This window comes from Pristiophorus japonicus, chromosome 3, assembly GCF_044704955.1.
Source record: "Pristiophorus japonicus isolate sPriJap1 chromosome 3, sPriJap1.hap1, whole genome shotgun sequence".
Classification (NCBI taxonomy): domain Eukaryota; kingdom Metazoa; phylum Chordata; class Chondrichthyes; family Pristiophoridae; genus Pristiophorus; species Pristiophorus japonicus.
This window is the reverse complement of record NC_091979.1, coordinates 240067119-240094141: the sequence shown is the minus strand read 5'-3', so window position 1 is coordinate 240094141 and position 27023 is coordinate 240067119. Positions and strand designations below refer to the sequence as shown.

Below are 27023 nucleotides of genomic sequence, written 5' to 3'. Positions count from 1 at the left end.
GCTGGTTCTCCCTGCCTAACTATATTGTGGGAGCATGTTCGCCGCATGGACTGCAGCAGTTCAAGGCGACGGCTCACCACCACCTTCTCAAGGGCAATTAGGGATGGGCAATAAATGCCGGCCTTGCCAGCGACGCCCACATCCTGGGAGAGGAGCATTTAAAAATAAATATCGACCAGCAAAAGCAGTGCATTGGGTTGTTGTAAGCACAAGATTGGTTTATGGGAAGAAGCCCCCATTGGCCCATTCAATCCCATCCTTCCAGAATACCGACCCCGCCATCTTCTAGTCCTCTGTCTGAATCCAGTGCCTTGACGTCTATCGCCCTTCCTGGCAATCCCATTCTAGCTGCCAATCACCAAATGTCAATGATGGAAGTTGGCAAGTTGGGGTCCCACGATTTTATAATTGCCCTTTCACTGTTTTTTTAAATTCTCTGTACCCCTCCTGAAGTCTCCCCTTACCGCACTCTTTCCCCAGGTGTAATGTATACACTGGTGAGTATGCTCACAGGTTTGTAGGGCTGTTGAATTGTGACTGGCTTAGCCAGTCACGTGATGGTCACAAGACTCAGTTTGGTCTCGGTCATCTACGATGAGGTATGCAGTTGTGAGCCTAGTGGATAAATTGGTACCTCAAAGCACTGGAGAAGGTGCATACATTACACCTGGGGGAAGCGTGCGGTAAGGAGAGACTTTAAGGTGGGGTACAGAGAATAAAAAACAGTGAAATATCCCATTGAGTTCAACCAAAAGGACAATTATGAACAGCAGGTACCACAAAGCACTGGAGAAGTACCACCAACGCTGCCTCCGCAAGATCCTCCAAACCCATTGGCAGGATAGTCGCACCAACGTCAGTGTTCTCGCTCAGGCCAACATCTCCAGCATCAAAGCATTGACCACGCTCGATCAGCTCCGTTGGATGGGCCACATCGTCCGCATGCCTGATATTAGACTCCCAAAACAAGTGCTCTACTCGGAGCTCCGACACGGCAAGCAAGTCTCAGGTGGGCAGAGGAAACGCTTCAAGGACACCCTCAAAGCCTCCTTGAAAAAGTGCAACATCCCCACCGACACTTGGGAATCCCTGGCCCAGGACCGCTCAAAGTGACGGAGAAGCATCTGGGAGGGCGTGAACACCTCGAGTCTCTTCACCGGAAGCATGCGGAAGCCAAGCGCAAACAGCAGAAGGAGCACACGACAACCCAAGCACCACACCCACCCGGCTCCCCACCTGTGACAGAGACTGTAGGTACTGCATTGGTCTCATCAGTCACCTGAGAACTCATAGTGTGGAAACAAGTCATCCTCGACTCTGGGGGACTGCCTAAGAAGAATAAGAAGAATGAACTGGTAATGTGTAGTGTGATTGTTAAACCTTTGTTAATAAACCAACTAGTTCTTAATGGCAATGTGTAGCTATGAATTCTTAAGCAAAGAACCCATGAAGCAAATACATTACACCAGGGAACAACTTGGAGACCCGCTCCACTAACTGATCCCTGTGACTGTTTGCTGGGAGGTCCCTGAATGCAGGCCAGGGTGTCTGTAGATTCAGTGGAACTAGGGACGGTTTGGTTCCTGCCCACTTGTGATTCAAATTGGTTTTGCTTTTTTTTTCCCCCTTGCAATCTTCTCTTCCCTTCAATCCTTCTCTCCACAGAGGTGCTCCAGTATATTTGCTAAGTGACCATTTTAACATGGGTGAGACTAAACAGCGACTGCCGACAGATTGTTCAACTGCCGAGCCTGTTCCTGCCGTCACCTGATGTCTGCACACATGGGCACTCTCTAGCAAAGGTCACTGGCTGATTTCCACCCCCGTCCTCGTCCAGAGGCACAAGGCAATGGCAGAGTCCTAACAGAAGCACTGACCACACTTGATCAGCTCCGCTGGGCAGGCCACATCGTCCGCATGCCAGACACGAGACTCCTAAAGCAAGCGCTCGACTCGGAACTCCTTCACAGCAAACGAGCCAAAGGTGGGCAGAGGAAACATTACAAGGACACCCTCAAAGCCTCCCTGATAAAGTGCAACATCCACACCGACACCTGGGAGTCCCTGGCCCAAGACCGCCCTAAGTTGAGGAAGTGCATCCGGGAGGACGCTGAGCACCTCGAGTCTCATCTCCGCGAGCGTGCAGAAATCAAGCGCAGGCAGCGGAAAGAGCGTGCGGCAAACCAGTCCCACCCTCCCTTTCCCTCACCGACTATCTGTCCCACCTGTGACAGAGACTGTAATTCCCGTATTGGACTGTTCAGTCACCTAAGAACTCACTTTTGGAGCATGTCTTCCTCAATTTCGAGGGACTGTTTATGATGATGATGATGGATTTGGAGGAACCTCCCTCCCTAGGGACAGTTTGGTTCCTGCCCAATTGTGATTCAAATTGTTTTTGCTTTTTGTTCCCCCTTGCAATCTTCTCTTCCCTTCAATCCTTCTCTCCACAGAGGTGTTCCAGTATATTTGCTAAGTGACCATTTTAACATGGGTGAGACTAAACAGCGACTGCCGGCAGGTTGTTCAACTGCCGAGCCTGTTCCTGCCATCACCTGATGCCTACACACACGGACATGTTCTAGCAAAGGTCACTGGCTGATTTCCATCCCCCTCCTTGTCCAAAGGCACAAGGCCAATGGCAGCGTCCTATCTGCTGCCGCACAGCGGATGAGGTAGAAAAATGATCTAGCAATACAGAGGCAGGATCCGGGTCACTATAGATGGGAAGCGGGCAGGGAAGTGGAGCTGAGCCCAAGATCAGTTCAGCCATGATCTTATTGAATGGCAGAGCAAGCTCGAGGGGCCAAGTGGCCGACTCCTGCTCCTATTTTTTATGCTCTTATGTTCTAATACTGTTGAGGACTGAAGAATGGGCTAATGGCAACCAATATTTATCCCTCACTCAAACACCCCTATTTAGTGTCAGCTATGGGCTCAGTGGGTAGCACTCTTGCCTCTGAGTCAGAAGGTTATGGGTTCAAGTCCCACTCCAGGGACTGGAGCACTAAAAGCTAAGGCTGACAATCCAAGTGCAGTGCTGAGTGAGTGCCACACTGTCGGAGGGGCCGTCTTTCAGATGAGACATTAAACCGAGGCCCCATCTGCTCTCTCAGGTGGACGTAAAAGATCCCATGGCACTAAATCGAAGAAGAGCAGGGGAGTTATCCCCGGTGTGCTGTCCAATATTTATGCCACAATCAACATAACAAAAAAACAGATTATCTGGTCATTATCATATTGCTGTTTGTGGAAGCTTGCTGTGTGCAAATTCCTACATTACAACAGTAAACAACACTTTTAAAAGTAGTTCATTGGCTACAAAGCGCTTTGGGACATCCTGAGATTGTGAAAGGCGCTATGTAAATGTAAGGTTTGTTCTTTTTAAGACAATCATGTAATCTCGTTGTGCGAGGCCCCTTGGGGAAGAGTGACCATAATATGGTGGAATTCTGCATTAGGATGGAGAATGAAACAGTTAATTCAGAGACCATGGTCCAGAACTTAAAGAAGGCTAACTTTGAAGGTATGAGGCGTGAATTGGCTGGGATGGATTGGCGAATGATACTTAAGGGGTTGACTGTGGATGGGCAATGGCAGACATTTAGAGACTGCATGGATGAACTACAACAATTGTACATTCCTGTCTGGCATAAAAATAAAAAAGGGAAGGTGGCTCAACCGTGGCTATCAAGGGAAATCAGGGATAGTATTAAAGCCAAGGAAGTGGCATACAAATTGGCCAGAAATAGCAGTGAACCCGGGGACTGGGAGAAATTTAGAACTCAGCAGAGGAGGACAAAGGGTTTGATTAGGGCAGGGAAAATGGAGTATGAGAAGAAGCTTGCAGGGAACATTAAGACGGATTGCAAAACTTTCTATAGATATGTAAAGAGAAAAAGGTTAGTAAAGACAAACGTAGGTCCCCTGCAGTCAGAATCAGGGGAAGTCATAACAGGGAACAAAGAAATGGCGGACCAATTGAACAAGTACTTTGGTTCGATATTCACGAAGGAGGACACAAACAACCTTCCCGTTATAAAAGGGGTCGGGGGGTCTAGTAAGGAGGAGGAACTGAGGGAAATCTTATTAGCCGGGAAATTGTGTTGGGGAAATTGATGGGATTGAAGGCCGATAAATCCCCAGGGCCTGATGGACTGCATCCCAGAGTACTTAAGGAGGTGGCCTTGGAAATAGCGGATGCATTGACAGTCATTTTCCAACATTCCATTGACTCTGGATCAGTTCCTATGGAGTGGAGGGTAGCCAATGTAACCCCACTTTTAAAAAAAGGAGGGAGAGAGAAACCAGGGAATTATAGACCGGTCAGCCTGACATCGGTAGTGGGTAAAATGATGGAATCAATTATTAAGGATGTCATAGCAGTGCATTTGGAAAGAGGTGACATGATAGGTCCAAGTCAGCATGGATTTGTGAAAGGGAAATCATGCTTGACAAATCTTCTGGAATTTTTTGAGGATGTTTCCAGTAGAGTGGACAAGGGAGAACCAGTTGATGTGGTATATTTGGACTTTCAGAAGGCGTTCGACAAGGTCCCACACAAGAGATTGATGTGCAAAGTTAGAGCACATGGGATTGGGGGTAGTGTGCTGACATGGATTGAGAACTGGTTGTCAGACAGGAAGTAAAGAGTAGGAGTAAATGGGTACTTTTCAGAATGGCAGGCAGTGACTAGTGGGGTACCGCAAGGTTCTGTGCTGGGGCCCCAGCTGTTTACACTGTACATTAATGATTTAGATGAGGGGATTAAATGTAGTATCTCCAAATTTGCGGATGACACTAAGTTGGGTGGCAATGTGAGCTGCGAGGAGGATGCTGTGAGGCTGCAGAGCGACTTGGATAGGTTAGGTGAGTGGGCAAATGCATGGCAGATGAAGTATAATGTGGATAAATGTGAGGTTATCCACTTTGGTGGTAAAAACAGAGAGACAGACTATTATCTGAATGGTGACAGATTAGGAAAAGGGGAGGTGCAAAGAGACCTGGGTGTCGTGGTACATCAGTCATTGAAGGTTGGCATGCAGGTGCAGCAGGCGGTTAAGAAAGCAAATGGCATGTTAGCCTTCATAGCAAGGGGATTTGAGTACAGGGGCAGGGAGGTGTTGCTACAGTTGTACAGGGCATTGGTGAGGCCACACCTGGAGTATTGTGTACAGTTTTGGTCTCCTAAGCTGAGGAAGGACATTCTTGCTATTGAGGGAGTGCAGCGAAGGTTCACCAGACTGATTCCCGGGATGGCGGGACTGACCTATCAAGAAAGACTGGATCAACTGGGCTTGTATTCACTGGAGTTCAGAAGAATGAGAGGGGACCTCATAGAAACATTTAAAATTCTGACAGGGTTAGACAGGTTAGATGCAGGAAGAATGTTCCCAATGTTGGGGAAGTCCAGAACCAGAGGTCACAGTCTAAGGATAAGGGGTAAGCCATTTAGGACCGAGATGCGGAGGAACTTCTTCACCCAGAGAGTGGTGAACCTGTGGAATTCTCTACCACAGAAAGTTGTTGAGGCCAATTCACTAAATATATTCAAAAAGGAGTTAGATGAGGTCCTTACTACTAGGGGGATCAAGGGGTATGGCGAGAAAGCAGGAATGGGGTACTGAAGTTGAATGTTCAGCCATGAACTCATTGAATGGCGGTGCAGGCTAGAAGGGCCGAATGGCCTACTCCTGCACCTATTTTCTATGTTTCTATGTTACACAAGTGTCCATCAGAGGGAGCTAGTCAGTGCCAGCTCAGCACACAAGAGTTGGGCTCGAGCACTGTACAGAGAACTTTTAATACATAACCTGGTTTGAGAAAATATAGTAATTAAGTAAAAGACAAGTTAGACTCAGAAAGTAACCAGCAAATTAATAAGTTCCAAATGTCCAGTTGCCTGCTAATGGAATGGATATCACAAAGTGCTTTACAGCCAACGAAGTACTTTTTGAAATGTAGTCAATGCTTGTATGAAATTTAGGAAACGCGACACACAATTTGCGCACAGTAAACTCCCACAAACATCAAAGTGTTAATGACGAGATAATCTGGTTTTCGTAATTTTAAAAATTTGTTCATGGGATGTGGATGTCGCCGGCAAGGCCAGCATTTATTGCCCATCCCTAATTGCCCTTGAGAAGATGGTGATGAGCTAGGCCATTTCAGAGGGCAGTTAAGAGTCAACCACATTGCTGTGGGGGTCTGGAGTCACATATAGGCCCAGACCGGGTCAGGGCGGCAGATTTCCTTCCCTAAAGGACATTAGTGAACCAGATGGATTTTTACAACAATTCGATGTTGATTGAGGGATAAATATTGGTCCAGGATACCAGGGACAATTCCCCTTTTTTTGAAATAGTGTCTTGGGATCTTTTATGTCCACCAAAGAGGGCAGACGGAACCTTGAATAAACATCTCATCCAAAAGATGCAGCACTCCCTTGGTACTGCACTGGAGTGTCAGCCTAGATTATGCACTCCAATTGCTGGAGTGTGAGTTGAACCCACAACTTTCTGACTCGGAGGCGAGAGTGCTACCTCCTGAGTGTTGTCACCTGATTATGCTGTTGCAGCAGGACTGTCCAAGCTTTGCCTATTAGTCATATACAATAGACACCTCAAATTGCTGGAGAAATACCACCAATAATATCTCCTCAAGATCCTGAAAATCCCCTGGGAGGACAGACACACCAACATTAGTGTTGTGTATCTGTAAAGCATGCACTCCCATGTTCCGCCACCAGGGAGCACATTCCTTGAAGTCCCAAGGGATCCCAGCATCCCTTGGGAGCACTGTATATAAGCCGGCCCCTAAGGCCTGTTACTTACTCTGGAGTGTCTTAATAAAGACTGAGGTCACTGTTACTTTAACCTCCCTGTGTGCAGTCTCACCTGTGTTAGGAACACAACAACTGGCGACAAGAATACGAATCCAACGCAAAGATGCAGCAAACTGTGGGCATCCTGGAGAAGTTCTCGGAGGGTGAGGACTGGGAAGCTTATGTCGAACGGTTAGACCAGTACTTTGTAGCTGGACGGAGAAGGAAGCACTGCAAAAAGGAGAGCGGTCCTCCTCACAGTCTGCGGGGCACCGACCTACAGCCTCATGAAGAATCTTCTGGCTCCGCTGAAACCCACAGATAAATTGTATGAGGAGTCGTTTACACTGGTTCGGGAGCATCTTAACCCGAGGGAGAGTGTGCCGATGGCGAGGTATCGGTTCTATACGTGCCAGCGATCTGAAGGCCAGGAAGTGGTGAGCTACGTCGCCGAGCTAAGGCGACTTGCAGGACAATGTGAGTTTGATGGCTACCTGGAGCAAATGCTCAGAGACTTTTTTGTACTGGGCATTGGCCACGAGACCATCCTATGAAAACTTTTGACTGTAGAGACACCAACCCTTAGTAAGACCATTGTGATAGCACAGGCGGTTATGTGCACCAGTGATAACACCAAACAAATCTCTCAGCACACAAGTGCTAGCAATGTTCATAAATTAACTAGAACTGTGTTTGCGAGCAGAAATGTACAGGGCAGAACCCACAAGTCTGCAACTGCCAGCAGGCCTCAGGTGACCCAGATGACTGAGAGTCCCCAACAAAGGATGAATGCAAGGCAATTCACACCTTGTTGGCATTGTGGAGGCTTCCATTCAGCCTATTCATGCCGCTTCTAAGGGTATGTTTGCAAGAGCTGTGGAACAATGGGGCACATCCAACGAGCTTGTAGATGAGCTGCAAGTTCTGTAAAACCTGCTAACCACCACGTGGCAGAGGAAGATCGGTCCATGGTGGACCAAAGCAATTTCGAGCCTCAGAGAGAGGAGGCAGATGCTGAAGTACACGGGGTGCACACATTTTTGACGAAATGTCCACCTATAATGCTAAACGTAAAATTGAATGGCTTACATGTAGCCATGGAACTGGACACTGGTGCTAGCCAATTCATCATGAGTAAAAAGATGTTTGAGAGACTGTGGTGCAACAAGGCACTCAGACCAGCCCTGAGCCCCATCCACACGAAACTGAGCACGTACATCAAAGAGCTTATCACTGTCCTGGGCAGCGCCATGGTCAAGGTCACCTATGAGGGCATGGTGCACGAACTGCCACTCTGGATTGTCCCGGGCGATGGCCCCACACTGCTTGTGCTAAACTATGGACATGGTCCCAAGTGGATCGCGGGCATGGTGATAGCTAAAGAAGGGAATAGGGTGTTTGTAGTCAAACTAGACAATGGACAAATTTGCAGAAAGCACCTGGACCAAACGAGGCTGCGGTTCACAGACTGCCCTGAACAACCCACAGAAGACACCACCTTTTTCGAGCCCACAACACACACCCAAAGGATCAACGACACCACCCCGGACCAGGAAATTGAACCCATCACGCCCAATAGCTCAGCAAGGCCAGGCTCACCCAGCAGCCCTGTAGGGCTAACAACACGCCAGCCCAGCGAGTGCACAGCCAACACACCAGAAAACACATTTGTACCGAGGCGGTCCACCAGGGAAAGAAAGGCTCCTGACCGGCTCCCCTTGTAAATAATTTTCACTTTGACTTTGGAGGGGAGTGATGTTGTGTATCTGTAAAGCATGCACTCCCATGTTCCGCCACCAGGGAGCACATTCCCTGAAGTCCCAAGGGATCCCAGCATTCCTTGGGAGCACTGTATAAAAGCCGGCCCCTAAGGCCTGTTCCTCACTCTGGAGTGTCTTAATAAAGACTGAGGTCACTGTTACTTTAACCTCCCTGTGTGCAGTCTCATCTGCGTTAGGAACACAACAGTTAGTGTCCTTGATCAGGCCAACATCCTCAGCATCGAAGCTCTGACCACACTCGACCAGTTCCGCTGGGCGGCCACATTGTTCGCATCCCCAACAACAGACTCCCAAAGCAAGCGCTCTACTCGGAACTCCTACACAGCAAGCGAGCCCCAGGTGGGCAGAGGAAATGTTTCAAGGACCCCTGAAAGCCTCCTTGCTAAAGTGCAACATCCCCATCGACACCTGGGAGTCCCTGGCCAAAGACCGCCCTAACTGGAGGAAGAGCATCTGGGAGGGTGCTGAGCACCTTGAGCCTCTTTGCTGAGAGCATGCAGAAATCAAGCGCAGGCAGCGGAAGGAGCGTGCGGCAAACCAGACTCCCCACCCACCCTTTCCTTCAACCACTGTCTGTCCCACCTGTGACAGAGACTGTAATTCCCGTATTGGACTGTACAGTCACCTGAGAACTCACTTTTAGAGTGGAAGCAAGTCTTCCTCGATTTCGAGGGACTGCCGATGACGATGATTGGTCACGTCGGTGTGCAGTATGGAGAGCTGTGAACTACGGTTAGATCTGTGCCCCAGTTAATCTTCAGGTGTTTGAAGCTGCTAATATTAACAGCCCTTGATGGGCTGATTCAGTCAACAGTGCTTAAAAACAGGCCTTCAGGCACATAAAATTCAAAATGGACAAACAACCAAATCAGAAATATAAGCACAAAAGTATTGGGTCACCTGGTCTTTGAGGGCTTATTGTATGTGGCCTGGATCTGGAGCTTGGAGTCTGTTGTGTTGGCATATTTAGTGTTTTTGTATCCCCTGAATATTTACATACAGAAGACATTCTGTAAAGATTAAGTGGAGCGTGTTCATAATGTCACCCTATCTGAGGAACTTCTGTCATTTACCCATTAACAGAGAAATGTTCAAAAAAGAATTTGTGATACAGAACAAGTTTGAGTTACCTTTGTTTAAAAAGGGAGAAAGGGATAGACCAAGTAATTATAGGCCAGTCAGCCTAACCTCGGGGGCCCAGAGGAGCCGAGGGCCCTGGGGCAGCACGGACCAACCCACACTGCGATATGTGTGTACACTAGGTCTGTGCAGCAGAGCTGGTCTCCAGTCGTCCTGGTTAACCCTTGCCACCGGACCAAGATCTAGCTCTGTCAAGCCCGTGTGGTGGCTGCTGTGCAATGGTCACCACACGTTAAAAAAATCCACGCACAGGCATCTTCCACCCCTGGAGTTCAGGAATGGAATATCGGGTCCTTCATTGAAACATCTGCGAACTCATTCCTTTTGGTGTGGAAGCAATTCATCATTGTTCGAGGGATCGTCTATGATGATGATTATCTGAGGAAGGATGTACTTGTCTTAGATGTGGTGCAACGAAGGTTCAATAGATTGATTCTTGGGATGAGAGGGTTGTCCTACGAGGAGAGATTGAATAGATTGGGCCTACACTCTATGGAGTTGAAAAGAATGAGAGGTGATCTCACTGAAACATATAAGTTTCTGAAGGGGATTGACAGGGTAAATGCTGAGAGGTTGTTTGCCCTTGTGGGGGAGTTTAGAACTAGGGTTCACAGTCTCAGGATAAGGGGTCAGCCATTTAGGACTGAGATAAGAAGAAATCTCTTCACTCAGAGGGTGGTGAATCTTTGGAATTCTCTGCCCCAGAGGGCTGTGGAAGCTCAGCTATTGAGTATATTCAGGGCTGAAATCGATAGATTTTTTTTAACACTAACGGAATCAATAGATATGGGGGCCGAAATTCAGGTGCACCAGAAAGCTGGCGCACCTATGAGTTTTTGACTGGTGCTCACCGCTGGAATTCTTGGTGCAGTGAGTAGATCCATTTGCAGGACTTTGAATTTTTTTCCAAACTTCCACAGGAAATGAATCATAATGAGGGCGGGCCTTAGACTGAAAACCAGGCTGACTGGCTGAAAATGGCTCGGTGGGGCAGTCTGCCGCTCTCAATCAATGTGGTGATGTCACAGCACATGTGCATCACCACGCTTCCTCCCCTCCGTCAAAGGGGAGAGAGTCTATCATTTTCTAACTTTGGCCGCTGGGCCGCCAGGGGGGGTTTCGGCCGGGCCAACTGCCTGGCACCCAAGAGGGGATGCTAGGCTGCCCGTTGGCAGCTTGGCCGAATCCGGGGAGCAGTATTTTGCCGGCCGATCGGAGCCGCGATAGTGGACCCTCCCCTTTAAGGGTGGCCGCACTGCCGGGCTGCACTCAATGCGGAGATGGTGCACCGGCAGAGAAACCTGCCTGGGGCACCATGCGGCGGGGGATCGACGGATTCAGGTGAAAATAGATAGGTAGGCATTTCTTTTATTTTAATTTGGGGGTGCATCTACTCGGGCGGGATGGGGTCCAGGTCAAAAAAATCATCGACCTGAATTTAGGTCGGGTCGGCTTGTTGACCCCAGAGCGGCAGCCAATCGATTTTTAGGAATGGCCGCCACAAACGGGCATTAACGGGTCTCTTTGAGACCCTGAATTTTGGCATAATGGAGATCGGGTGGTGTGATGTATGCACATGTGAGTATGCTCACAGGTTTGTAGAGCTGTTGAGTTGGAAGTGGCTTAGCCAGTCAAGTGATGTTCCACAAGATTTACTAAAACCCCAGACAATTGGATTTGGGGGGCCCACGATGAGGCAGGTGGTTGTGAGCCTGGTGGATAAACTGGTAATGTGTAGTGTAATTGTTAAACCTTTTAAGAACATAACAACATAAGAAATAGGAACAGGAGTAGGCCATATGGCACCTCGAGCCTGCTCCACCATTCAATAAGATCATGGCTGATCTTGCAGTCAGATTCAGGTGAATTTATAATGGGGAACAAAGAAATGGCAGACTAGTTGAACAAATACTTTGGTTCTGTCTTCACAAAGGAAGACACAAATAACATTCTGGAAGTACTAGGGGGCCGAGGGCCTAGTGAGAAGGAAGAACTGAAGGAGATCCTTATTAGGTGGGAAATTGTGTTAGGGAAATTGATGGGATTGAAGGCCGATAAATCACCAGGGCCTGATAGTCTGCATCCCAGAGTGCTTGAGGAAGTGGCCCTAGAAATAGTGGATGCATTGGTGATCATTTTCCACAGTCTATCAACTCTGGATTAGTTCATATGGACTGGAGGATAGCTAATGTAACACCACTTTTTAAAAAGGGAGCTAGAGAGAAAGCGGGTAATTATAGACCGGTTAGCCTGACATCAGTAGTGGGGAAAATGTTGGAATCAATTATTAAGGATGAATTAGCAGCGCATTTGGAAAGCAGTGACAGGATCGGTCCAAGTCAGCATGGATTTATGAAGAGGGAAATAAATCTTGAAAAATCTTCTGGAATTTTTTGAGGATGTAACTGGTAGAGTGGACAAGGGAGAACCAGTGGATGTGATGTATTTGGACTTTCAAAAAGCTTTTGACAAGGTCTCACAGAAGAGATTAGTGTGCAAAATCAAAGCACATGGTATTGGGGGTAATGTACTGACGTGGATAGAGAACTGGTTGGCAGACAGGAAGCAGAGAGTCGGGATAAATGGGTCCTTTTCAGAATGGCAGGCAGTGACGAGTGGAGTGCCGCAGAGCTCAGTGCTGAGACCCCAGCTCTTTACAATATACATCAATGATTTGGATGAAGGAATTGAGTGTAATATCTCCAAGTTTGCAGATGACACTAAACTGGGTGGCGGTGTGTGCTGTGAGGGGGACGCTAAGTGGCTGCAGGGTGACTTGGACAGGTTAGGTGAGTGGGCAAATGCATGGCAGATGCAGTCTAATGTGGATAAATGTGAGGTTATCCATTTTTGGGGCAAAAACGCGAAGACAGATTATAATCTGAATAGCGGCAGATTAGGAAAAGGGGAGGTGCAACGAGACCTGGGTGTCATGGTTCATCAGTCATTGAAAGTTGGCATGCAGGTACAGCAGGTGGTGAAGAAGGCAAATGGTACGTTGGCCTTCATAGCTAGGGGATTTGAGTATAGGAGCAGGGAGGTCTTACTGCAGTTGTACAGGGCTTTGGTGAGGCCTCACCTGGAATATTGTGTTCAATTTTGGTCTCCTAATCTGTGGAAGGATGTTCTTGCTATTGAGGGAGTGCAGCGAAGGTTCACCAGACTGATTCCCGGGATGGCTGGACTGACATATGAGGAGGGACTGGATCAACTGGGCCTTTATGCATTGGAGTTTAGAAGAATGAGCGGGGATCTCATAGAAACATATAAGATTCTGATGGGACGGGACAGGTTAGATGCGGGTAGAATGTTCCCGACGTTGGGGAAGTCCAGAACCAGGGGACATAGTCTTAGGATAAGGGGTAGGTCATTTAGGACTGAGATGAGGAAAAACTTCTTCACTCAGAGATTTGTTAACCTGTGGAATTCCCTGCCACAGAGAGTTATTGATGACAGTTCATTGGATATATTCAAGAGGGAGTTAGATATGGTCCTTACGGTTAAGGGGATCAAGGGGTATGGAGAGAAAGCAGGAAAGGGGTACTGAGGGAATGATCAGCCGTGATCTTATTGAATGGTGGTGCAGGCTCGAAGGGCCGAATGGCCTACTCCTGCACCTATTTTCTATGTTTCTATGTTTCTATGGCTGATCTGATCATGGACTCAGCTCCACTTCCCCGCCCGCTCCCCATAACCCTTTATCCCCCTATCGTTTAAGAAACTGTCTATTTCTGTCTTAAATTTATTTAATGTCCCAGCTTCCACAGCTCTCTGAGGCAGCGAATTCCACAGATTTACAACCCTCTGAGAGAAGAATTTCTCCTCATCTCTGTTTTAAATGGACGGACCCTTATTCTAAGATCAAGAAGGAGTGTTTGCTAGTGCTGTTGGGGAGGAGTTAAACTAATGTGGAGGGGGATGGGAACCTATACAGGGAGACAGAGGGGAATAAAATGGAGTCAGAAGCAAAAGATCGAAAAGAGAATAGTAAAAGTGGAGGGCAGAGAAACCCAAGGCAAAAAACAAAGAGGGCCATATTACAGCAAAATTCTAAAGGGGCAAAGTGTGTTAAAAAGACAAGCTTGAGGCTCTGTGCCTCAATGCGAGGAGTATTCGGAATAAGGTGGACGAATTAACAGTGCAGACAGCAGTTAACGGGTATGATGTAATTGGCATCACGGAGACATGGCTCCAGGGTGACCAAGGCTGGGAACTCAACGTCCAAGGGTATTCAACATTCAGGAAGGATAGAATAAAAGGAAAAGGAGGCGGGGTGGCGTTGCTGGTTCAAGAGGAAATTAATGCAATAGTAAGGAGGGACATTAGCCTGGATGATGCGGAATCAGTATGGGTGGAGCTGCAGAATTCCAAAGGGCAGAAATCGCTCGTGGGAGTTGTGTACAGACCACCAAACAGTAGTAGTGAGGTTGGGACAGCATCAAACAAGAAATAAGGGATGTGTGCAATAAAGGTACAGCAATTATCATGGGCGACTTTAATCTACATATTGATTGGGCTAACCAAATTGGTAGCAATGTGGTGGAGAAGGATTTCCTGGAGTGTATTAGGGATGTTTTTCAAGATCAATATGTCAAGGAACCAACTCGAGAACTGGCCATCCTAGACAGGGTGATGTGTAACGAGAAGGGACTAATTCGCAATCTTGTTGTGCGAGGCCCCTTGGGGAAGAGTGACCATAAATATGGTAGAATTCTTTATTAAGATGGAGAGTGACACAGTTAATTCGGAAACTAGGGTCCTGAACTTAAGGAAAGGTAACTTCGACAGTATGAGGCGTGAATGGGCAGTATGGGCAGGACCGGAACCAATGTCCTTGGGGGAGTGTTTGCTAGTGCTGTTGGGGAGGAGTTAAACTAATATGGCAGGGGGATGGGAACCAATGCAGGGAGACAGAGGGAAACAAAAAGGAGACAAAAGCAAAAGATAGAAAGGAGATGAGGATAAGTGGAGGGCAGAGAAACCCAAGGCAAAGAACAAAAAGGGCCACTGTACAGCAAAATTCTAAAAGGACAAAGGGTGTTAAAAAAAACAAGCCTGAAGGCTTTGTGTCTTAATGCAAGGAGTATCCGTAATATGGTGGATGAATTAACTGTGCAAATAGATGTTAACAAATATGATGTGATTGGGATTACGGAGACGTGGCTCCAGGATGATCAGGGCTGGGAACGCAACATCCAGGGGTATTCAACATTCAGGAAGGATAGAATAAAAGGAAAAGTAGGTGGGGTAGCATTGCTGGTTAAAGAGGAGATTAATGCAATAGTTATGAAGGACATTAGCTTGGATGATGTGGAATCTATATGGGTAGAGCTGCAGAACACCAAAGGGCAAAAACCATTAGTGGGAGTTGTGTACAGACCTCCAAACAGTAGTAGTGATGTTGGGGAGGGCATCTAACAGGAAATTAAGGGTGCATGCAATAAAGGTGATGCAGTTATAATGGGTGACTTTAATATGCACATAGATTGGGCTAGCCAAACTGGAAGCAAGACAATGGAGGAGGATTTCCTGGAGTGCATAAGGGATGGTTTTCTAGACCAATATGTCGAGGAACCAACTAGGGGGGAGGCCATCTTATACTGGGTGTTGTGTAATGAGGATTAACTAGCAATCTCGTTGTGCGAGGCCCCTTGGGGAAGAGTGACCATAATATGGTGGAATTCTGCATTAGGATGGAGAATGAAACAGTTAATTCAGAGACCATGGTCCAGAACTTAAAGAAGAGTAACTTTGAAGGTATGAGGCGTGAATTGGCTAGGATAGATTGGCGAATGATACTTAAGGGGTTGACTGTGGATGGGCAATGGCAGACATTTAGAGACCGCATGGATAAACTACAACGATTGTACATTCCTGTCTGGTGTAAAAATTAAAAAGGGAAGGTGGCTCAACCGTGGCTATCAAGGGAAATCAGGGATAGTATTAAAGCCAAGGAAGTGGCATACAAATTGGCCAGAAATAGCAGTGAACCCGGGGACTGGGAGAAATTTAGAACTCAGCAGAGGAGGACAAAGGGTTTGATTAGGTCAGGGAAAATGGAGTACGAGAAGAAGCTTGCAGGGAACATTAAGACGGATTGCAAAAGTTTCTATAGATATGTAAAGAGAAAAAGGTTAGTAAAGACAAACGTAGGTCCCCTGCAGTCAGAATCAGGGGAAGTCATAACGGGGAACAAAGAAATGGCAGACCAATTGAACAAGTACTTTGGTTTGGTATTCACTAAGGAGGACACAAACAACCTTCCGGATATAAAAGGTCTAGTAAGGAGGAGGAACTGAGGGAAATCCTTATTAGTCGGGAAATTGTGTTGGGAAATTGATGGGATTGAAGGCCGATAAATCCCCAAGGCCTGATGGACTTAATCCCAGAGTACTTAAGGAGGTGGCCTTGGAAATAGCGGATGCATTGACAGTCATTTTCGAACATTCCATTGACTCTGGATCAGTTCCTATCGAGTGGAGGGTAGCCAATGTAATCCCACTTTTTAAAAAAGGAGGGAAAGAGAAAACAGGGAATTATAGACCGGTCAGCCTGACCTCAGTAGTGGGTAAAATGATGGAATCAATTATTAAGGATGTCATAGCAGCGCATTTGGAAAGAGGTGACATGATAGGTCCAAGTCAGCATGGATTTGTGAAAGGGAAATCATGCTTGACAAATCTTCTAGAATTTTTTGAGGATGTTTCTAGTAGAGTGGACAAGGGAGAACCAGTTGATGTGGTATATTTGGACTTTCAGAAGGCTTTCGACAAGGTCCCACACAAGAGATTAATGTGCAAAGTTAAAGCACATGGGATTGGGGGTAGTGTGCTGACCTGGATTGAGAACTGGTTGTCAGACAGGAAGCAAAGAGTAGGAGTAAATGGGAACTTTTCAGAATGGCAGGCAGTGACTAGTGGGGTACCGCAAGGTTCTGTGCTGGGGCCCCAGCTGTTTACACTACATTAATGATTTAGACGAGGGGATTAAATGTAGTATCTCCAAATTTGCGGATGACACTAAGTTGGGTGGCAGTGTGAGCTGCGAGGAGGATGCTATGAGGCTGCAGAGTGACTTGGATAGGTTAGGTGAGTGGGCAAATGCATGACAAATGAAGTATAATGTGGATAAATGTGAGGTTATCCACTTTGGTGGTAAAAACAGAGAGACAGACTATTATCTGAATGGTGACAGATTAGGAAAAGGGGAGGTGCAACGAGACCTGGGTGTCATGGTACATCAGTCATTGAAGGTTGGCATGCAGGTACAGCAGTCGGTTAAGAAAGCAAATGGCATGTTGGCCTTCATAGCAAGGGGATTTGAGTACAGAGGCAGGGAGGTGTTACTACAGTTGTACAGGGCCTTGGTGAGGCCACACCTGGAGTATTGTGTACAGTTTTGGTCTCCTAACTTGAGGAAGGACATTCTTGCTATTGAGGGAGTGCAGTGAAGGTTCACCAGACTGATTCCCGGGATGGTGGGACTGACCTATCAAGAAAAACTGGATCAACTGGGCTTGTATTCACCGGAGTTCAGAAGAATGAGAGGGGACCTCATAGAAACATTTAAAATTCTGACGGGTTTAGACAGGTTAGATGCAGGAAGAATGTTCCCAATGTTGGGGAAGTCCAGAACCAGGGGTCACAGTCTAAGGATAAGGGGTAAGCCATTTAGGACCGAGATGAGGAGAAACTTCTTCACCCAGAGAGTGGTGAACCTGTGGAATTCTCTACCACAGAAAGTTGTTGAGGCCAATTCACTAAATATATTCAAAAGGGAGTTATATGAAGTCCTTACTAGCAGGGGGATCAAGGGGTATGGCGAGAAAGCAGGAAGGGGGTACTGAAGTTGCATGTTCAGCCATGAACTCATTGAATGGCGGTGCAGGCTAGAAGGGCCGAATGGCCTACTCCTGCACCTATTTTTGATGTTTCTATGTTTCTATGAATTGGCTAGAATAGACTGGCAAAGGATACTTAAAGGGTTGACGGTGAACAAGCAATGGCAAACATTTAAAGATCACATGGATGAACTTCAGCAATTGTACATCCCTGTCTGGAGTAAAAATAAAACGGGGAAGGTGGCTCAACCATGGCTAACAAGGGAAATTAAGGATAGTGTTAAAGCCAAGGAAGAGACATATAATACGGCTAGAAAAAACAACAAACCTGAGGACTGGGAGCAATTTAGAATTCAACAGATGAAGACTAAGTGTTTAATTCAGAGGGGGAAAATAGAGTACGAGAGGAAGCTTGCAGGGAACATAAAAACTGACTGCAAAAGCTTCTATAGATATGTGAACAGAAAAAGATCAGTGAAGACAAACGTCGGTCCCTTGCTGTCGGATTCAGGTGAATTTATAATGGGGAACAAAGAAATGGCAGACCAATTGAAGAAATACTTTGGTTCTGTCTTCACGAAGGAAGACACAAATGACCTTCCGGAAGTACTAGGGGACCGAGGGTCTAGTGAGAAGAAGGAACTGAAGGATATCGTTATTAGGCGGGAAATTGTGTTTGGGAAATTGATAGGATGGAAGGCCGATAAATCCCCGGGGCCTGATAGTCTGCATCCCAGAATACTTAAGGAAGTGGCCCTAGAAATAGTGGATGCATTGGTGATCATTTTCCAACAGTCTATCGACTCTGGATCAGTTCCTATGGACTGGAGAGTAGCTAATGTAACACCCCTTTTTAAAAAAGGAGGGAGAGAGAAAACGAATAATTATAGACCGGTTAGCCTGACATCAGTCGTGGGGAAAATGTTGGAATCAATCATTAAGGATGAAATGGTAGCGCATTTGGAAAGCAGTGACAGGATTGGACCAAGTCAGCATGGATTTATGAAAGGGAAATCATGCTTGACGAATCTTCTGGAATTTTTTGAGGATGTAACTCGCAGAATGGACAAGGGAAAACCAGTGGATGTGGTGTATTTGGACTTTCAAAGGGCTTTTGACAAGGTTCCGCACAAGAGATTGGTGTGCAAAATCAAAGCGCATGGTATTGGGGGTAATGTACTGATGTGGATAGAGAACTGGTTGGCAGACAGGAAACAGAGAGTCGGGATAAATGGGTCTTTTTCAGAATGGCAGGCAGTGACTAGTGGAGTGTTGCAGGGCTCAGTGCTGGGACCCCAGCTCTTTACAATATACATTAACGATTTAGATGAAGGAATTGAGTGTAATATCTCCAAGTTTGTGGATGACACTAAACTGGGAGGAGGACGCTAAGAGGCTGCAGGGTGACTTGGACAGGTTAGGTGAGTGGGCAAATGCATGGCAGATGCAGTATAATGTGGATAAGTGTGAGGTTATCTATTTTGGTGGCAAAAACACGAAGGCAGAATATTATCTGGATGGTGGCAGATTAGGAAAAGGGGAGGTGCAACGAGACCTGGGTGTGATGGTTCATCAGTCACTGAAAGTGGGCATGCAGGTACAGCAGGCGGTGAAGAAGGCAAATGGTATGTTGGCCTTCATAGCTAGGGGGTTTGAGTAAAGGAGCAGGGAGGTCTTACTGCAGTTGTACAGGGCCTTAGTGAGGCTTCACCTGAAATATTGTGTTAGTTTTCTTCTCCTAATCTGGGGAAGGACGTGCTTGCTATTGAGGGAGTACAGCGAAGGTTCACCAGACTAATTCCAGGGATGGCTGGACTGTCATATGAGGAGAGACTGGATCAACTGGGCCTTTATTCACTGGAGTTTAGAAGGATGAGAGGGGATCTCATAGAAACGTATAAGATTCTGATGGGACTGGACAGGTTAGATGCGGGAAGAATGTTCCCGATGTTGGGGAAGTCCAGAACCAGGGGACATAGTCTTAGGATAAGGGATAAGCCATTTAGGATTGAGATGAGGAGAAACTTCACTCAGAGAGTTGTTAACCTATGGAATTCCATGCTGCAGAGAGTTGTTGATGCCAGTTCATTCGATATAGTCAAGAGTGAGTTAGATATGGTCCTTATGGCTAAGAGGATCAAGGGGTATAGAGAGACAGCAGGAAAGGGGTACTGAGGAAATGATCAGCCATGATCTTAATGAATGGCAGTGTCGGGCTTGAAGGGCCGAATGGCCTACTCCTGCACCTATTTTCTATGTTTCTATGTTTCTATGTTTCTACACCCTCTAGTTCTAGCCTCCCCCATCAGTGGAAACATCCTCTCTGCATCCACCTTGTCAAGCTCCCTCATAATCTTATACATTTCGATAAGATCACCTCTCATTCTTCTGAATTTCAATGAGTTGAGGCCCAACCTACTCAACCTTTCCTCATAAGTCAACCCTCTAATCCCCGGAATCAACCTAGTGAACCTTCTCTGAACTGCCTCCAAAGCAAGTATATCCTTTCGTAAATATGGAAACCAAAACTGAACGCAATATTCCAGGTGTGGCCTCACCAATACCTTATATAGCTGTAGTAACACTTCCCTGCTTTTATACTCCATCCCCTTTACAATAAAGGCCAAGATACCATTGGCCTTCCTGATCACTTGCTGTACCTGCATACTATCCTTTTGTGTTTCATGCTCAAGTACCCCCAGATCCCGCTGTACTGCGGCACTTTGCAATCTTTTTCCATTTAAATAATAACTTGCTCTTTGATTTTTTTCTGCCAAAGTACATGACCTCACACTTTCCGACATTGTACTCCATCTGCCAAATTTTTGCCCACTCACTTAGCCTGTCTATGTCCTTTTGCAGATTTTTTGTGTCCACCTCACACATTGCTTTTCCTCCCTTCTTTGTATCATCAGCAAACTTACACTAAGTCCCTTCTTCCAAATTGTTAATATAGATTGTAAATAGTTGGGGTCCCAGGACTGATCCCTGCGGCACCCCACTAGTTACTGATTGCCAACCAGAGAATGAACCATTTATCCTGACTTTCTGTTTTCTGTTAGTTAGCCAATCCGTTATCCACGCTAATATATTAACCCCAACCCAGTGAACTTTTATCTTGTGCAGTAACCTTTTATGTGGCACCTTGTTAAATGCATTTTGGAAGTCCAAATGCACCACATCCACTGGTTCCCCTTTATCCACCCTATTTGTTACATCCTCAAAGAACTCCAGAAAATTTGTCAAACATGACTGCCCCTTCATAAATCAATGCTGACCCTGCCTGACCGAATTTTGCTTTTCCAAATGTCCTGCTACTGCTTCTTTAATAATGGACTCCAACTTTTTTCCAACCACAGATGTTAGGCTAACTGGTCTATAGTTTCCTGCTTTTTGTCTGCCTCCTTTTTTAAATAGGGGCGTTACATTTGCAGTTTTCCAATCTACTGGGACCTCCCCAGAATCCAGGGAATTTTGGTAAATTACAACCAATGCATCCACAATCCCTGCCGCAACTTCTCTTAAGATGAATGCAAGCCATCAGGTCCAGGGGATTTATCTGCCTTTCGTCCCATTATCTTACTGAGTACCACCTCCTTAGTGATTGTGATTGTGTTAGGTTCCTCCCCCTGCCCCCCCCCATAGCTCCTAGACTATCCACTGTCGGAATATTGTTAGTGTCCTCTACCGTAAAGACTGATACAAAATATTTGTTCAGAATTTTGTTCCCCATTACTAATTCCCCAGTCTCGTCCTCTAAGGGACCAACATTTACTTTAGCCACCCTTTTCCTTTTTATATACCTATAGAAACTCTTGCTATCTGTTTTTATATTTTGCGCTAGTTTACTTTCAAAGTCTATCTTCCCTTTCTTAATCATTTTTTTAGTCATTCTTTGCTGGCTTTTAAAAGCTTCCCAGTCTTCCGTCCTCCCACTAGTTTTGGCCACTTTGTATGCCCTTGTTTTTAATTGGATACCATCCTTTATTTCTTTAGTTAGCCACAGATGGCTATCTTTTCTCTTACACCCTTGCCCCCTCACTGGAATATATTTTTCTTGCGAATATTTTCTTTTGCAAATAAAGCAACTAGTTCTTAATAGCAATGTGTTGCTATGAATTCTTAAGCAAAGAACCCACGATGCAAATATATTACAGGCCGGAAAGTGGAGTTGAAATCGAAGATCAGCCATGATCTTATTGAATGGCAGAGCAGGCTCGAGGGGCCGTATGTCCTACTCCTGCTGCTATCTTTTATGTTCTTATGGACTTACACAGCCTGAAATGACAGCCCCTTTTAAAGTGTTTCTGCTGCTTATGTATCTGAAGCTGTGCTTTTTTGTTGCAGGTTTTAAATTTTCAAGAGCGTCTTATGTGCTCAGCCTGCTGAGACCTCAGATCTGCAAAGAGCTGGAGCTGAAGGTGAGGCACTATATAAAAAAACCCCAGCTAGGCTCAAGCTCCCCGATGGGAAATGTAAGCAGTTTTGATCCTAGCCCAATTGCTAGACAGACGGTTCAAGTTGCCCCCGCCTTACGAAAGTTCTAGACCTGAGAATTATTATTCAGAGTGTAAATGAAATGCTTCGGTGAAAAATCGTACTTTTATTTATTTGGTCTAACGTACACTGGCTAAAACATGCACTACTAAACAAAATCACTGTCTCTGTGGAGAACAAAATCCAGGTTACAAACAACATACATACAGTACAGAAATGAGACCCAGTAACATGCAGTCATTCCCTGGTGGATTCTAACTCCACCGCTACCAATGAATTACCCAGTCGAAGCTTCCTCCCCAGAATAGCTCTGAAAAGCTTCACTTCTGAGAAAACCCTGAGCCCTTAGTCTCACCCAGCTTGGGACACTCATGACCATGCTCACCACCACATGCAGCCGGTCTCGATCGCTCTTCTCCTGCAGAACTGCGGCTTCCTCCTTGGTACATCGATCTTGGTGGAGCGAGAGCGAGAGGGAGAGGGAGAGAGAGAGAGCTCTTTTTTTCCCCCAAAAATATACTTTATTCATATAAAATTTTTATAATACATTGGAAAATAGTTCAGTACCTTGCGGTCAGCAATTCTATACAATTCGTTTGGATGCTGACAGCAGTTCCATACAATGCACTAGCGTGCATTTCATTTCAATGTACAGTTTTGTACAATCCTTAAATCGCGTTACATGTAGTACTGTGCAAATAAGGGTATTACATGGAGCAGATGGGAACAGGTTTACATTACATTCCGGGATACATTTCAATACGGATCACGAATCATGTTACAAGTAGCACTATGCAGATGAAAACAGTACACGGAATGGATGAGATCTACAAGCTGCAAGCTGCCAGCTACAAGCTTCACTCCAAGCTTAAAGCCACAAGCTAAAAATAAAGTGGAAAACCCCTGTCTTTATGGGAGTCTTGCTACCTCTATCTTTCCCGCTAATCTTTAAAATCCCTTTGTTTCTAAGCACGGGTACTTAGTCAGTGATGGACCAGCCAACCCAAGAAATTAGGTCAGGTGACCAAAAGCTTGGTTAAAGAGGTAGGTTTTAAGGAATGTCTTGAAGGTGGAAAGAGAGGCGGAGAGGTGGAGAGGTTTAGGCAGGGAGTTCCAGAGCTTGGGGCCGAGGCAATAGAAGGCACGACCACCGATGGTTGAGCAATTATCATCAGGGATGCTCAAGAGGGCAGAATTAGAAGAGCGCAGATATCTCAGAGAAACATAGAAACATAGAAAGTAGGTGCAGGAGTAGGCCATTCGGCCCTTCGAGCCTGCACCACCATTCAATATGATCATGACTGATCATGCAACTTCAGTACCCCATTCCTGCTTTCTCTCCATACCCCTTGATCCCTTTAGCCGTAAGGGCCACATCTAACTCCCTTTTGAATATATCCAATTAACTGGACTCAACAACTTTCTGTGATAGAGAATTCCACAGATTCACAATTCTCTGAGTGAAGAAGTTTCTCCTCATCTCAGTCCTAAATGGCTTACCCCTTATCTTTAGACTGTGACCGCTGGTTCTGGACTTCCCCAGCTTCGGGAACATTGTTCCTGCATCTAACCTGTCCAATCCCGTCAGAATTTTAAATGTTTCTATGAGATCCCCTCTCATTCTTCGAAATTCCATTGAATATAAGCCTAGTCGATCCAGTCTTTCTTCATGTCAGTCCTGCCATCCCAGGAATCAGTCTGGTGAACCTTCGCTGCACTCCCTCAATAGCAAGAATGTCCTTCCTCAGATTAGGAGACCAAAACTGCACGCAATAAATACTCAAGGTGTGGTTTCACCATGGCCATGTACAACTGCAGTAAGACCTCCCTGCTCCTATACTCAAATCCCCTTGCTATGAAGGCCAGCATGCCATTTGCTTTCTTTAATGCCTGCTGTACCTGCATGCCTACCTTCAATGACTGATGTGCCATGAAATCCAGGTCTCGTTGCACCTCCCCCTTTTACTAATCTGTCACCATTCAGATAGTAATCTGCCTTCCTGTTTTTCCCATCAAAGTGGATAACCTCACACTTATCCACATTATACTGCATCTGCCATACATTTGCCCATTCACCTAACCTGTCCAAGTCCCCCTGTAGCCTCCTAGCATCCTCCTCACAGCTCGCACTGCCACCCAGCTTAGTGTAATCTGCAAACTTGGAGATATTACATTCAATTCCTTCGTCTAAATCATTAATTTATATTGTAAATAGCTGGGGCCCCAGCACTGAACCCTGCGGTAACCCATTAGTCACTGCCTGCCATTCTGAAAAGGACCCATTTATTCCCACTCTTTGCTTCCTGTCTGCCAACCAGTTCTCTATCCACGTCAATACATTACTCCCAATACCATGTGCCTTAATTTTGCACACTAATCTCTTGTGTGGGATCTTGTCAAAAGCCTTTTGAAAGTCCAAATACACCACATCAACTGGTTCTCCCTTATCCACTCTACTAGTTACATCTCGGGGGGTTGTGGGGCTGGAAGAGATTTCAGAGATAGGGAGGGGTGAGGCCATGGAGGGATTTGAATACAAGGATGACAATTTTCAAATCGAGGCGTTGCTTAACCGGGAGCCAATGCAGGCCAGCAAGCACAGGGGGTGATGGGTGATCGGGCAAGATCGTTTGAGGGGAAGATTGGTTTTTGCAGTCAAACAGCTGGCTGATGCCAAACATGAAGAATAACGGCCTGCTGATGTCAGGACTCATACCCCGGGATATGGCGGGGGTGGGGGGTGGGGGGGGAGGGAGAAAATAAATAGCAACATTCAGTTAGAGTAACCTCCATGGGGAGCAAGGAACAGAACGTTCTAGAAATCAACCCAATTGAAGAGGGTTGTGCACACTTACCATGGGGAAGAGGAAACTTCTAGTCACATGGGCCACACGGAGATGGAGTCATTCAGCAATCAACACCTTGGGTTGTGAGGGGCCCTGATACATGTTCTGTGGGTATGAATGGGCCAATATCCTCTGGACTTTAGAAGAATGAGAGGTGATCTCGTTGAAACACATAGGATTTGGAAGGGGGATTGATAAAGTAGATGCTGAGAGGCTGTTTCCCCCTGGCTGAGGAGTCAAGAACTAGGGGGCACAGTCAACGTTCCCTCTATTTTTTTTCTGGGTTTGTGACCCCTTTAACGGGCTGTGGGGCCCATTCAGATTTCTGCACGTGGGTGGTTTTTCCATTGTAAAGCAACTGACCGGCCTGCGCGGGACTTCCAGACCGCTGGGCGGCTGCTCGGCCACACAGCTTAACGGGAACATTGGTCACAGTTTCAGGATAAGGGGTCGGACATTTAAGACAGAGATGAGGAGAAATTTCTTCACTCAGAGGGTGGTGAATCTGTGGAATTCTCTACCCCAGAGAGCTCAGCCATTGAGTATATTCAAGACAGAGATCAATGGATTTTTGGACTCTCGAGGAATCAAGGGATTATGGGGATCATAAGAACATAAGAAATAGGAGTAGGAGTAGGCCACTCAGCCCCTCAAGCCTGCTCTGCCATTCAATAAGATCATGGCTGATCTGATCACGGACTCAACTCCACTTCCCTGCCTGCTCCCCATAACCCTTTACTCTCTTATCGCTCAATAATCTGTCTACCTCTGCCTTAAATATATTCACTGACCCAGCCTCCATAGCTCCCTGGGGCAGAGAATTCCACAGATTTACATCCCTCTGAGAGAAGAAATTCCTCCTCATCTCAGTTTTAAATGGGCGGCCCCTTATTCTGAGACTGTGTTTCCTAGTTTTAGTTTCCCCTACGAGTGGAAATATCCTCCATGCATCCACCTTATCGAGCCCCCTCCATCAGGCAGGGAATGTGGAGTTGAGGTAGATGATCTTACTGAATGGCAGAGCAGGCTCGAGGGGCCGAATGGCCGACTCCTGCTCCTATTTCTTATGTTCTTATGTTCGTAATGGGTCAAAAGCACTGATACTCTTTTCCCTTTCCATATCCTAACCTCATGACCCAATGATCACTCTTCCTCACTTACCACCCCCCAGCCTCCCCCCACTGTAGTTCCAGCTGTGGCTCAGTAGCACTCTTGCTTCTGAGCCAGAAGGTTGTGGGTTCAAGTCCCACTCCAGAGACTTGAACTCCGACACCTCAGGGAATGCTGCGCTGTTGGAGGTGCCGTTTTTCAGATGAGATGTTAAACCGAGGCCCCGTCTGCTCTCTCGGGGACATAAAAGATCCCGCGGCACTATTTCGAAGAAGAGCAGGGGAGTTATCCCGGTGTCCTGGGGCCAATATTTATCCCTTAATCAACATAACAAAAAACAGAGGATCTGGTCATTATCACATTGCTGTTTGTGGGAGCTTGCTGTGCGCAAATTGGCTGCCACGTTTCTCACATTACAACAGTGACTACACTTTAAAAATAGTTTATTAGCTGCAAAGTGCTCTGAGACGTCTGGTCGTCGTGAGAGGCGCTATAGAAATCCAAGCCTTTCTTTTCAAAATCGTGCTTGTAATGTCCTCCTAGTTGGTTCGCACACGGGAGAGTTAAAATGGAAAAATAATCTTTCAAGTGTGAATTGATGTTGTTTTGCTGTGACAGAAACACGGACTGAAGGTCTACATACGGAACCCGTCGTCCTTCACGCCAATATTGGAAGACGGAGTTGGAGGGAAACCACCGCGGTCACTGTTAATGGGCCACAACCTGGAAGAAACCCAAAAACAAATCGCGCAGTTCTCCGTGAAAGATGCGCGGGTAAGTGAATTGCTGAAAATGAAGGGAGATTCGTACTTTTACAAGTCAGCTGTCGTAAGGGTCTGAATGGTCTTTTTTCCTCCCATGCTTTCTGTAATATCTTCTGTGATCAGGAAGGCCAATGGAATCTTGGCATTTATTGCAAAGGGGATGGAGTATAAAAGCAGGGAAGTCTTACTACAGTTATATAAGGTATTGGTGAGGCCACACCT

The 27023-nt window shown here is 46.3% G+C and overlaps 1 protein-coding gene across 1 annotated transcript in view; it reads left to right on the top strand.

Moving 5' to 3' along the window:
• Positions 1-27023, top strand: part of pyroxd2 (pyridine nucleotide-disulphide oxidoreductase domain 2) — a 72510-nt gene that overhangs the window by 8874 nt on the left and 36613 nt on the right. Inside the window, exons 4-5 of the mRNA XM_070874947.1 lie at positions 21932-22005; positions 26656-26811. Of these exons, the coding sequence (XP_070731048.1) occupies positions 21932-22005; positions 26656-26811 (230 nt within the window). The remainder of the gene's footprint in view (positions 1-21931; positions 22006-26655; positions 26812-27023) is intronic.